The sequence below is a fragment of the Bos taurus genome, chromosome 5 (genome assembly GCF_002263795.3).
Source record: "Bos taurus isolate L1 Dominette 01449 registration number 42190680 breed Hereford chromosome 5, ARS-UCD2.0, whole genome shotgun sequence".
Taxonomy (NCBI): Eukaryota; Metazoa; Chordata; class Mammalia; order Artiodactyla; family Bovidae; genus Bos; species Bos taurus.
In genome coordinates, this window is record NC_037332.1 from 78814417 (window position 1) to 78826943 (window position 12527).

The 12527-nt window shown below is 36.1% G+C and overlaps 1 protein-coding gene across 18 annotated transcripts in view; it reads left to right on the forward strand.

Annotated features, from left to right (window-relative positions):
* The window catches only part of CAPRIN2 (caprin family member 2), a 42679-nt gene that overhangs the window by 16284 nt on the left and 13868 nt on the right, over positions 1-12527 (forward strand). For 16 of the 18 annotated variants that reach the window (XM_024992582.2, XM_024992586.2, XM_010805376.4 and 13 more), the window contains exons 5-11: positions 417-655; positions 1858-1940; positions 3951-4118; positions 5038-5081; positions 5969-6646; positions 9409-9531; positions 10730-10811. In XM_024992582.2, coding sequence (XP_024848350.1) covers positions 417-655; positions 1858-1940; positions 3951-4118; positions 5038-5081; positions 5969-6646; positions 9409-9531; positions 10730-10811 — 1417 coding nt within the window. The remainder of the gene's footprint in view (positions 1-416; positions 656-1857; positions 1941-3950; positions 4119-5037; positions 5082-5968; positions 6647-9408; positions 9532-10729; positions 10812-12527) is intronic. The other 2 variants (XM_059887013.1, XM_059887017.1) reach the window with 1 other exon arrangement.

The following is a 12527-nucleotide window of genomic DNA, read 5'->3' on the forward strand; positions in this document are numbered from 1 at the left end:
TCAGCTCTATTGCACCACTGACAAACCAGCTTAGTACCCGGTGATCTTGTCAGTTTCACAGTCAGTGTTAGAGATTTATCATCCAGTCCCACCTCTTTGGGATTAGACTTCTGTAGACTAATGGAAGGCTTTGCAGGTAGCACAGAGGTAAAGAATCCACCTGCCAATGCAGGAGACGCAAGAGATGTGGGTTCAATCCCTGGGTCAGGAAGATTCACTGGAGTAGGAAATGGCAGCCCACTGTAGTCTTCCTGGGAAAATCCCACGGACTGAGGAGTCTTGTGGGCCACAGTCCGTGGGTAGCAAAGGGCTGGACATGACTGAAGCGACTGAGCAGCACACACACAGCACAGACTATAGATTGCTAATATGGATTGTGGAGAGTTGCTCACTTTAATTAACATTTGTTTTAACAGCTACTTAAAGCGCAGAAGAAAGCCCAGAGAAGGGAGCACATGCTAAAACTTGAGGCTGAAAAGAAAAAGCTTCGCACTATACTTCAAGTTCAGTATGTATTACAGAACTTGATGCAGGAACATGTCCAGAAAGACTTCAAAGGGGGCTTGAATGGTGCAGTGTATTTGCCTTTAAAAGAACTTGACTACCTCATTAAATTTTCAAAACTGACCTGTCCTGAAAGAAATGAAAGTCTGAGGTAAGTTAATAAAAATGTTTTCCTAAAATAAGACACATGACACTTTAGCTTTTCAGTGTATATATTCAGCATTGGAAACATTGGCTGTCCAGGCTCTCACAAGGTTGATAGACTATCTAGTAGGAAAGTGAATTTGAATGGTATCATTAACCTGCTTCTTTATTGTAACACTGATCTTTAAAATGTCTGATAGTTTAGCCTTATACTGGTATTAACCATAATACTAATTAGTATACTCTTAAACATTTTTTTGTAATTATGTCAGACTGTTGTATGACTGAGAGTCTTTGCCTCCTTACTACTGTACCTAATTGGAGGTAAATGAAATTTAACTTGATCCGTATCACTCAGCTGTCAAAGTTAGAATTATTTAGTGTTCTTCTTTTGCTGTGAATAAATACTGAGGAATAAATTTAATAATTTAAAATAAAACCCCAGCAAATTGAGGCATCTCAATTTTTTTCTTCTACAGCTATCTATTTGCTGTTTTTGCTTAAATGGAATATGGAGTAAATCAGCTATTGAGCAGAGCTCTGTGCTTTTGATTTGTTAGATTCAGGTCGTTTCAATGCTGTGTTTGTTAGCCATGCAAAAGCAGAGTTAGTTTCAACTGTTACTAGAAATTACCCTATCAGTTCAGGAAGAAACCTTATAAAACTCTTTAATTACCTATATATAGCCATATATTTATTTATTTACTTATTCCTACCTGATAATCTACTCCACCATCATCGTCTATTTGGTTGCTTCCTTCTAATGCTTCACTTTGATAGATCCAGGGAATAAAGCTTACTTTAATATTTGAAATGTAAGTGAAACCTAATTTGAAAAATGAGCCGCTCTCTTTAAAGTCTGATGTAGCTCTTAATATTTCCAATCCACTGTTCTTTTATCTAGGATGTATACTTGGTAATGAATGATACCATATTGATTGCTTTAAACTCTTTTTGAGTCTATTCCTTAATAGCTGTATTTGGTAAAATCTTTATTTTAGTTGTTTTAAGGAAAAATGCTTATATATATGAAGTCCATAAATGGGCATTTAGTCATCTTTTATAAAATTTCAATTTTTTATTTCCAGAGAGTAGAAAAACACAAAATGAACACTGAATGTCTTAATTGTTGATGGGTTATATTGTATAAATTGGTCTGCTCCATGTGCCTCTAAAACCACTTTTTCTGCTGCTGCTTTTCCTCGTCAGCGTTGAAGACCAGATGGAGCAGTCATCCTTGTACTTTTGGGACCTTTTGGAAGGTAGTGAGAAAGCAGTGGTAGGAACAACATGTGAGTTTTCTCTACTCTGGGCTTATGCAATAAATACTAAACTTTATGTCTAGGAGTTTAGTATGATATCAAGGGCCAAAACTGTGTCAGTCCATCAGAACTTACATGTCTGACAATACTGGATTCATTGGCAGAATGATAGCTTTGTTTTGTTCTGTTAGAAGCAGCTCTTGTTTAATTGTACTCACTAAAATGGAACCTGTGGTGAGTTTTGAGTGGCAATTCACTATGATTTGGGAACAGAGCTATAGACTAGTGCTTGACCATTTTGGGATTCAGTTCTCTGTTCTGCGTGGTAGTACCCATTCTGTTCAGGAAACTTAAATCCACACATTGTTAATATCAAAGTTTATTTACCAGACCTGCTTAAAAAAATAGGAATGGTTTGGCTCCATAGTCTATGGAAACATTGTTGTCTACCGATCTGGAATTGATCTGGAGAGAAAGAGTCCTTTTGGCTTTGTAAGTAGGCTTTGACCAGATGACCAAGTACAAATGTCTGGACTTGAAGTACATAATTTTGTGTGCTAGTTTAAGATAATGAAAACTCACTGGAAGCTGGTAAACATTTTTGTTATTTCCTTTTAAAAAATATTTGAGTATGAATAACTCTCAATTTCTTAAGTCCTTTCAAATTTAAATCACAGGTATTTATTGCTTGGTTAGAATTCAAAGTGATACAAATACTTTGGAAACTAGTTTGTCAGTTTTTTTATAAAATTGTGTATACTTACTATATCACCAAGCAGTTACACTTCTAGTACCCAAGAGAATTGAAAACATACATCCCTTTAAGTACTTGTACACGAATGTTCATACCAGCTTATTCAGAACAGTCCCAAATTGAACCCAGTCCAGATGTACATCAGCTGATAATTAATAAACAAAATGTGATATATCCATACAGTGAAATCATTTCAGCAGTAAAAAAGGAATGAATTATTGATACTGTAGCAGCATGTGTGAATCTCAAAATAAATTATGCTGAATGAAAGAAGCCAGATAAAAAATGAATGCATAATGTATGATTTCATTTATATGAAATTCTAGAAAAGACATAATGTGAATGATAGCGGGTCAGTGGTTGTTAGGGAGTAGGGGGAAGAGATTGTTTATAAAAGGGAAATAAGGGAACTTTTTGAGTTGATTAAAATAGTCTATATTGTGGTTATGGTGGAAGTAACATGACTATTACATACCTGCTAAAACTGTACACTTAAAATGGGAATTTTGTTTCTTGTAAATTTTACCTCAAAGTTGATTTTAAAAGAAAGGTAATCTGTGTCATAGTATTCCTCTGAAAAGAATAGTAGACCCAAATCAAGTTTGAGAACTCTGCTTTATTTGGGAATTATGTTTTTAGTGGCTATCAAAAGTGAAATAGATTTTAGATCTGTTTATGATCTTTAATGTCATTTTAAGGTTTTTCTTGATTATCAAATGGTGATGTGGTAGGAGTGAAATACAGCATAATTCAAGAGTGAAATCTTAATCATGGAATTTTGTACTTTAAACATTCTTTAGAGATTGTCCAAGATAGGTTTTTCTAAAGATTATATTTGAGGAACTGTGTTATTTTACTTCTCCAAAGCCATAGTTACTTGGGGAAGGTAGAGTAATTGCTTATTGTGATGTCTTAGGGGTGGATGGGAAAATTCTATTTTCTCCCAGCTCAGGGAATAAATATGTGCTTTTTATGACACACTAGAGTCTTCAATTGGAATCTCTGATTTTTAGTCATTTTCCAAATGGTGGAAATGGAGGTCCAGAGAAACTTAAATGGCTTGCTAAACTTTGGGATTCTGACTTAAAATGTGTATTCCTTCAGTGTGAGGTAGTGATGGACTACGTATTCCCTTTTTGTAGCGCGGCCAGTCCGTAAGTATCCCCGGTGTGAAATGTTATAACGACATACAGCCAGGATAAAGCTACGTTAAGATTTCTATTTCACATAATTTTCCATGAACTGTTCAGCTATGTGATAACTAACTCTTAGTCACTTTTTGTTAGACAAACACATGAAAGATCTACTCTCTAAATTGCTGAACTCAGGCTATTTTGAAAGTATCCCAGTTCCAAAACATGCTAAGGAAAAAGAGGTATCATTGGAGGAAGAAATGCTAATAAAATCGGAGAAGAAAAAACAATTATTGAAGACTGAATCTGTTAAAGAGTCAGGTTTGTTGTGATCTCTGAAATTCTTTATAGTGGTTGCATTTTTAACACTTAACCAAATGAGTCAAGTCATTGTAAAATGATTGCTTTGTTTTAATTTTATTTTCTGCCTGCATAGAAATCTTTACTAGTCCCAGGATAAGCCTAGGTTTAGGAAACATGTCTAGGCTTTACTACCATGATTGGCAGAGTGAATCTCAATAGAAACTTTAGGGTATACTTTGTTACAAGAGAGTATACTGTTAAAATGAGGCATTTATGGAATTTGAAGGAATCTCTTCGTTAAACTATTAGGATCATTCTATTTAAAACTGTTAAAGTGTAAGTTATAGTAGAGTTCAATACTCTACTGTAGGCCAAGAATATAAATAATCTAAGGTTAACATACTGATCAAAGGAAAAAAATGCCAAAATCAGTTAAAGAAATATTTTTCAAAATTCTACTTTTCTTGGAGAAGAAATACTTTAAGTAAGTAACACGTTTACTAATGATTGTTGAGGCTGGAAAGAAATATTACTTCTAAGGAGGTAGTCCAAGCAGCTTTCTGGTAGCCACTAGCAAGATTCAAGTGTTTCTCATTTATACCTCATGACACCAGAGCTATAACTCTGTCTTGAAAGAAGCTGGTGTTTGTGGGTAAGGGGAGATAGTCCTATTCAGTCAGAAATCAGTTTGTAACTGCAGCTTGAATTCAGAAAACTGTCTTGAGTAAGGAGAGCAACTAGCTCCAACTAGCCTCAGCCCACATGCTTTTGACCAACACCCAATAGTGAGAATTACTTCTTCCATAAATATACTTAATTGCACCATCCTTTTTCTATTACCCTTCTGAAAATTGTTTCTTAAATGAATTATAGTGTAATCAGTCTAAAAACTTACGGTTTACCTGGTATTTATTTAATATTTCTTTTATTTTCTCAGAGTCTCTTATGGAACTGGCACAACCAGAGATACAACCACAAGAGGTAAAGTACTAAAAGGCGGTTTTCAGTCAACTTCGGGTTTTGAGACTTTCGGATAGTGTTGTGGTTAAAAACTGAGGCTCTGGATCTAGACTGCATAAGCTTGAATCCTGGCCTTGCCGCTTATTAGCTTTTTAGTGACTTTGGGCGAGCTACCTAGCTCAGCTGTGTCTGTTATTCTCCTGCACAAAATGGGGATAATGATAATGCCTGCCTTACATAGTTACTGTGAGGTTTGAAGGAGTTCACTTAAATTCTAAGTTACTTACACTTTGGCCTGGCATACAAGCTGCAAGTGTTAGCTGTTGCTGTTTTTGGCTCCTGTACTGGAATTTAAAGATGAGTAGGATTTTGCTCTTGCCAAAATTTACTCATATTGGTAACAGAAGAGGGTATTTGTTCTCTTTCTGAAGTGACATTTTAATTCATGGAGGCTGAAAATAATGGAAGAAGCAGAATTACAGTATGATTGATACATAATGGGAATAAAGAAAAGGTTGGTAATTCAGGGAACATAAGGCTTCAGAATAAAGAGAATAACTTTGTGTAGTTGAACTATCCTCTGCCTTAACATTTGAGGGAGTCAGGTGGTCCCAAAGGCGGCAGAGGCAGAATAACCTTGGTAAGAGAGCCTGAGTCAAGCAAATGTGGCACCAAGATGTGCACTGCTTACCAGTCTGAGGTGAGTCAAATGTAGATCGCTACTTTTGAAGTTTGTCTTTCTGTTAATTGAGGGGAAAGGAATGGACCAAAAAGGAGGAGACTCTCTTCAAGGAGGTTAAGGACAGAAATTTCCTGTTAGCACAGTGGTTCAGACCAGTGGACATAGGAGTTTAGTACTGCCCCCAAGGTCTACAAACTGACTTGAACACGTTTTCCCTCTGGTTTAGTTTCTTAACAGACGCTACATGACAGAAGTAGATTATTCAAGTAAACAAGATGAAGAGCAATCTTGGGAAGCAGATTATGCTAGAAAACCAAATCTCCCTAAATGTTGGGATATGCTTACTGAACCAGATGGGCAGGAGAAGAAACAGGAAACCTTCAAGTCCTGGGAGTCTTCTGTAAAGCACCAGGAGGTATCAAAGCCTGTGGTTTCCTTAGAACAGAGGAAACAAGAGATTCCAAAACTCAGGTCCACTCTGCAGGAAGAGCAGAAGAAGCAGGATGTCTCCAAAACCAAACCAACTCCTGGCCAGTGGAAGCAGGAAGCTTCCAAATCCAAACCAGGGTACATTCAAGAGGAACAGAAGAAGCAGGAAACACTGAAGCCTTGGCCAGTTCAGCCACAGAAAGAACAAGAGCCAAAGAAGCAAACGTCAAAGTCTTGGACACCATCTGTGCAGAGTGACCAGGACATCACCAAGTCATGGACCTCTCCCACGTGTGAAGAACAGGATTCAAGACATCCAGAGACTCCAAAATCCTGGGAAAACAATGTTGAGAGTCAGAAACATCCTTTAACACCACAATCACAGATTTCTCCAAAGTCCTGGGGAGTAGCTGCAGCAAGCCTCATACCAAATGACCAGCTCCTTCCCAGGAAGTTTAATACAGAATCCAAAGATGTGAGTTGATTTGTATCAGTCTGTTCCTGTCATTGTAGGCATAAATAGAGATTTGTGATACTGATAATTTAAAATTTCTCATTAGAAAAAAATCAGTAAAACCCATATTAATATATAAAGTATTTCACTTAACCCTTTAATGCATAGTTTGTTTTTCCTAGAAAATCGAAGCACTTAGTCTGTCTTTTGTGCTTAACCTGAAGTGAAATTTCTACAATTAGAAAATAATGTTTTAATGCTCAAATTTTAATGACATGATATGACATCAAAATAATGATAGTTCAGAGAAGACTATAATGTGAAGTGAGATATGTAAATGCATATCAAAAGGTGGGAGACCTTTTTCTGATGCAAGTTACATTTTTCTGTATTCTCTTCCTTCTCTTTCACTGACTTATAGTCATTCAATTAGCTTGTCCTCTTTGAATAAGGAACAAATGGACAGGAGAAGAAACAGGAATCTTTCATGTTCTGTTTCTGAAGATTAGTGCTTGGGGAGGGAGCTGGATTAGTTGTCTGTTTCTGTTTCAAAATAAAAATTTTCTGCAGATGAAAAGTATAGGTATTTACCATTCTATAATTAAGTTTTGGAGTATGAGATTTGGTTCAAATATGAGGCCTCATTCTGTTAATAATAAATAACTCATGCCAGTAATATAAGGCTTATAATGAATAATCCTTAGATACAGTGCTAGTTAGTCTTGTCTTTTATTAGAAGTTATTTACCACTATTTCAGTGCAGGCTTGTTGAAGACTTGTTATCACCTTGTTTGCTAAGAAGTGTGAACTCACTACCCTCCCAGTGTTCTCCATGTCCATCTCGTAGTGTTCCTGAACTTCCATGACATTTTAGCCAGAAGTGAAAGTGTTAGTTGCTCAGTCATGTCCGACTCCTCGCAACCCCATGGGCTAGCCCAATAGGCTCCTCTGTCCATGGGGTTTCCCAAGGCAAGAATGCTGGAGTGGATTACAATTTCCTTCTCCAGGGGATCTTCCTAACCTAGGGATCGAACCCAGATGTATTGAGGACCATATATCTTTGGTCCTTTAACAGTTTGAAGATTATTTTTGTATGTTGCACAGGGAACTGTACTCAATAGTTTTTAATAACCTATAAAGGAAAAGACTCTGAAAAAGAATGCGCACACATACATGTATAAAAAATGGAATCACTGTGGTGTACACCTGAAACTAACATGATACTGTATATCATAAATCAACTATACTTCAATTAAAAAGTGAGGGGGCAGAAAACATTTTGTTTAGGGAATTCAGATCACTGCATTTTATAAATTATGCCTGCCTCAATTCTACCTTTTGGGAAGAGAATTTTAGAGATATTTGTCTCCTTTTATTTTCCTTTCTTCCTCTTTAAGTGGTAATGTAATTTTAGCTTCATCCTGACCCTGCAGAAGATTGATAGCCTTATTTCACTAACCAGATATGATATGACAGTAATTTTAACAGGATAGCTATCAATATTTTGGGAAATTTATAAACCAAATTTAATACTTCAATAAAGTTGCTCAAAAAACACAGTTAAAAATTCCAGTAGGTATAACAGTGCTGAGCCTTGACCATAGGAAATATTGATACTCTGCTGTTTGTTGAATAGTATTTAAAATCAAGAGTGTTTAATTGTAAAGGTCAGAACTCATTTATTGTACCTTATGGCACAGACATCGTCATATTGAAGTTACAGGGTCTCTCAGTGAGTGCGTGCCTCTATCTGTATTGCAATCTCCACTGTCTTTATTTAATATGACTAAGTACAGTCAAGGGCAAAAAAGAGTTCAAAGACAAAAGACTAGATACATGAAATAAATCACCAAAGTTCATACTTTTCTCCTAAAAGAGCCTTTCATATATTTCCTTAGGGTCTATTAACTATTATTTTATGACGTTGTTGATGTAGCTTAGCTGTGTGATTTCTTAGTGAATTAGAAGGTGGAGAGGAGGAGCTGGTAGGGATTGGTTTGCTGATACCTGTAAGAAATAACCATAAACATGAGGTCTGTTTCAGCAATCTTAAGAAATATAGCTGGAGGGGGACCACATTCTAAACAACAGTAGCCCCGCCAAAGTATACTTACTTTATAACAAAATATAACAATGTATATATAACAAAATATAACAATATATAATAAAATATAACAAAATATAACAAAATATAACAATCCTAAACTCTAGGATATATGTGTATACATTTTTATACCTTAATGTCGCTGAAATCAGATATATATAACAAAATATAACAATATATAATAAAATATAACAAAATACAACAATCCTAAACTCTAGGATATATGTGTATACATTTTTATACCTTAATGTCTCTGAAATCAGATATATATTAAAAATGGGATATATAATTAATGTGATAGTAACTTTTTTCCTTGGAAAAACGTCATTGAGGTGTTTTATATTGTAGGCAGTGGCATCTTGTGGAGGACATAAGGTAACCGATGTCCACAATGAAAGAACTTTTTATCAAGGAAGTTCTGCTGTTATTGGCCTTCCTTTTAAAAAGATGATGATTAGCAACAGTTCCCATTAAAGTTGTACTGAAGGGGGAAACATTTAAAGTTTGTTTAAATTACTTAGAAGAGGCATTTATGTGGAAATTCTTTACCTGAGATAAACCTATAAGTGAACACTGCTATGTGTTTTGATTACATTAAAATGCAGTGATAAGCTAAGTTTCCTGAATCAAGCTGTTGAATTTGAACTTCACTCTTACACATTATGGGTTTATCTTGTAGGTGCCTAAGCCTATGCATCAGCCTGTAGGTTCTTCCTCTACCCTTCCAAAGGATCCAGTATTGAGGAAAGAAAAACTGCAGGATCTGATGACCCAGATTCAAGGAACTTGTAACTTTATGCAAGTATGAGTCATTATTAAGTGAATCTTAAATGCTAGTTATGGGGCTACTAGCTTCTGGTCTGAAGCATTAAATGAAGTCGTTAAGAGCATATATTCTGGTGTTCAGAATGAGTACAAATCTCAGCTCTGCCACTTGCTCACTCTGAGAGTTTAGGCAAGTTACTTAACTTTCTGCCTCAGTTTCTTTTTTGAAAAAAAAAATGAGGATAATAGTTCCTGTTCCTGTTTGTTGTGAGTAATGAAATGAATTAAACATGTAAGAAGCTTAAAGTGCTCAAATGATATTGCTGCTATAGCTCATTAGTAGTTTCTACTCAGACTGGGAGAACCTGTACTATGCTTGGTATTTGATAGATGCCATTGTGTGTAAATAATCATGACATTTATTGTCCTCAAAGAGTTTATATTTCATTTGTATGAGTTAAGTCAATAGTTAAATGTAAAATTGTGTTATACAAACACATGCAGAATTTCAAAATATTGTGATATTATTGAGCTAGGAAGTAGGCAAATAGAGATTTTTGTGTGTTAATAGTAAAAAGATCTTGCTTTGGAGTTAGACCTACATTTAAATCCACTTCTGCCAATTACCAGTTATATAATCTAACAAACTCCCAACCTTCTACTTTTTTTTTAACCTTCTACTTTTTTATTAAGTGAGGGAATTGCTTACTTCTTCAGATTATTTGATGATAAATAAAGAACCTAAAATGATCACTACAAGTGTGTAAGTTAAGTACTCAAAATGTTGGAAATATTTCTGGGATAACCAAGTTAGGCATATGGGAGAAGAGAATGGCTTGTTGTCATGAAAGTGTCTAAGAGCATGAGTTAGTTTAGTGGTTGAAATAAAATAATTAGAACTTCTCATTGGTTATGATAAAAATGAGGGCTCAGTCTATGCTAGGATTAATGTTTATGTTTAAACCTTAAAGTGAGGAGTTTTCCTAACTTGGCCTTAGAATTACTATTAGAATTTTAATACTTGATGGTCTTAAGGTTTGACAGTTACTTTAGATTTACTTTTAATTTCTTCTCCTAAAAGACTTAAGTTATTAACATCTTAGATAGTTATTAGATAAATTCCTATAGCTAATAAGCAGAGGTTTATGACAACATCATAAATAATTTAATGGTAATAGGTTTACCAACAAACGGTGGTCTTTGTTTCCACTCATTATTTAAAATCTTATCTTTAGGAATCTATTCTGGATTTTGACAAACCTTCAAGTGCAATTCCATCGTCACAGCCGCCTTCAGCTACTCCAGGTAGCCCAGTAGGTATGTCCTCATTCTTAAGACTTGTTATACCTACAGCTGTTTGTTCCAATTGTTTCTTTTATAAATAATTTTTCTCTTGACTTGCTTGACTCCTTTCAACTCTGTACATCTAGTGTTGAGGCTTTTGCATCCTGTGAGTGAAATTATATCAGTGGTATTTAGTGCAGTGCTTAACACTGATTAACACAGGACTGGAAAAGGTCAGTTTTCATTCTAATCCCAAAGAAAGGCAATGCCAAAGAATGCTCAAACTACCACACAATTGCACTCATCTCTCACACTAGTAAAGTAATGCTCAAAATTCTCCAAGCCAGGTTTCAACAGTACGTGAACTGTGAACTTCCAGATGTTCAAGCTGGATTTAGAAAAAGAGGAACCAGAGATCAAATTGCCAATATCCACTGGATCACTGAAAAAGCAAGAGAGTTCCAGAAAAACATCTATTTCTGCTTTATTGACTATGCCAAAGCCTTTGACTGTGTGGATCACCACAAACTGTGGAAAATTCTTAGAGATGGGAATACCAGGCCACCTGACCTGCCTCTTGAGAAATCTGTATGCAGGTCAGGAAGCAACAGTTAGAACTGGACATGGAACAACAGACTGGTTCCAAATAGGAAAAGTAGTATGTCAAGGCTGTATATTGTCACCCTGCTTATTTAACTTATATGCAGAGTACATCATGAGAAACACTGGGCTGGATGAAGCACAGGTTGGAATCAATATTGCTGGGAGAAATGTCAGTTACCTCAGATATGCATATGACACCACCATTATGGCAGAAAGCTAAGAAGAACTAAAGAGCCTCTTGATGAAAGTGAAAATGGAGAGTGAAAAAGTTGGCTTAAAGCTCAGCTTTCTGGAAAATTAGATCATGGCATCTGGTCCCATCACTTCATGGCAAATAGATGGGGAAACAATGGAAACAGTGACAGACATTGTTTTTTGGGGCTCCAATATCGCAGATGGTGACTGCAGCCATGAAATTAAAAGACGCTTACTCCTTGGAAGAAAAGTTATGACCAAGCAAAACAGCATATTAAAAAGCAGAGACATTACTTTACCCACAGAGGTCCATCTAGTCAAGGCTATGGTTTTTCCAGTAGTCATGTATGGATGTGAGAGTTGGACTATAAAGAAAGCTGAGCGCAGAAGAATTGATGCTTTTGAACTGTGGTTTTGGAAAAGACTCTTGAGAGTCCCTTGGACTTCAAGGAGATCCAACCAGTCCATCCAGAGGAAATCAGTCCTGAATATTCATTGAAAGGACTGGTATTGAAGCTGAAACTTCAATACTTTGGCCACATGATGTGAAGAACTGACTCATTGGAAAAGACCCTTTTGCTGGGAAAGATTGAAGGTGGGAGGAGAAGGGGACAACAGAGGATGAGATGGTTGGATGGCATCACCAACTTAGTGGATATGAGTTTGAGTAAACTCTGGGAGTTGATGATGAATGATGAACAGGGAGGCCTGGTGTGCTGTAGTCCATGGGGTTGCAAAGAGCCGGATACAACTGAGTGACTGAACTAAACTGACCGAACTGATTAACACTGCACCAACACTGGTTAATCTGAATCTGGTCTGACACTTCAGACTTCAGGCTTTTTGTTCTGCATTAGTTTATCTTAGGAGTGGAATGACATGATCAAAGCCATAGTTCAGCTATAGTAAGCAGTATACACCAACCAGAAGACTGGTGCTGTAATTCCTGGG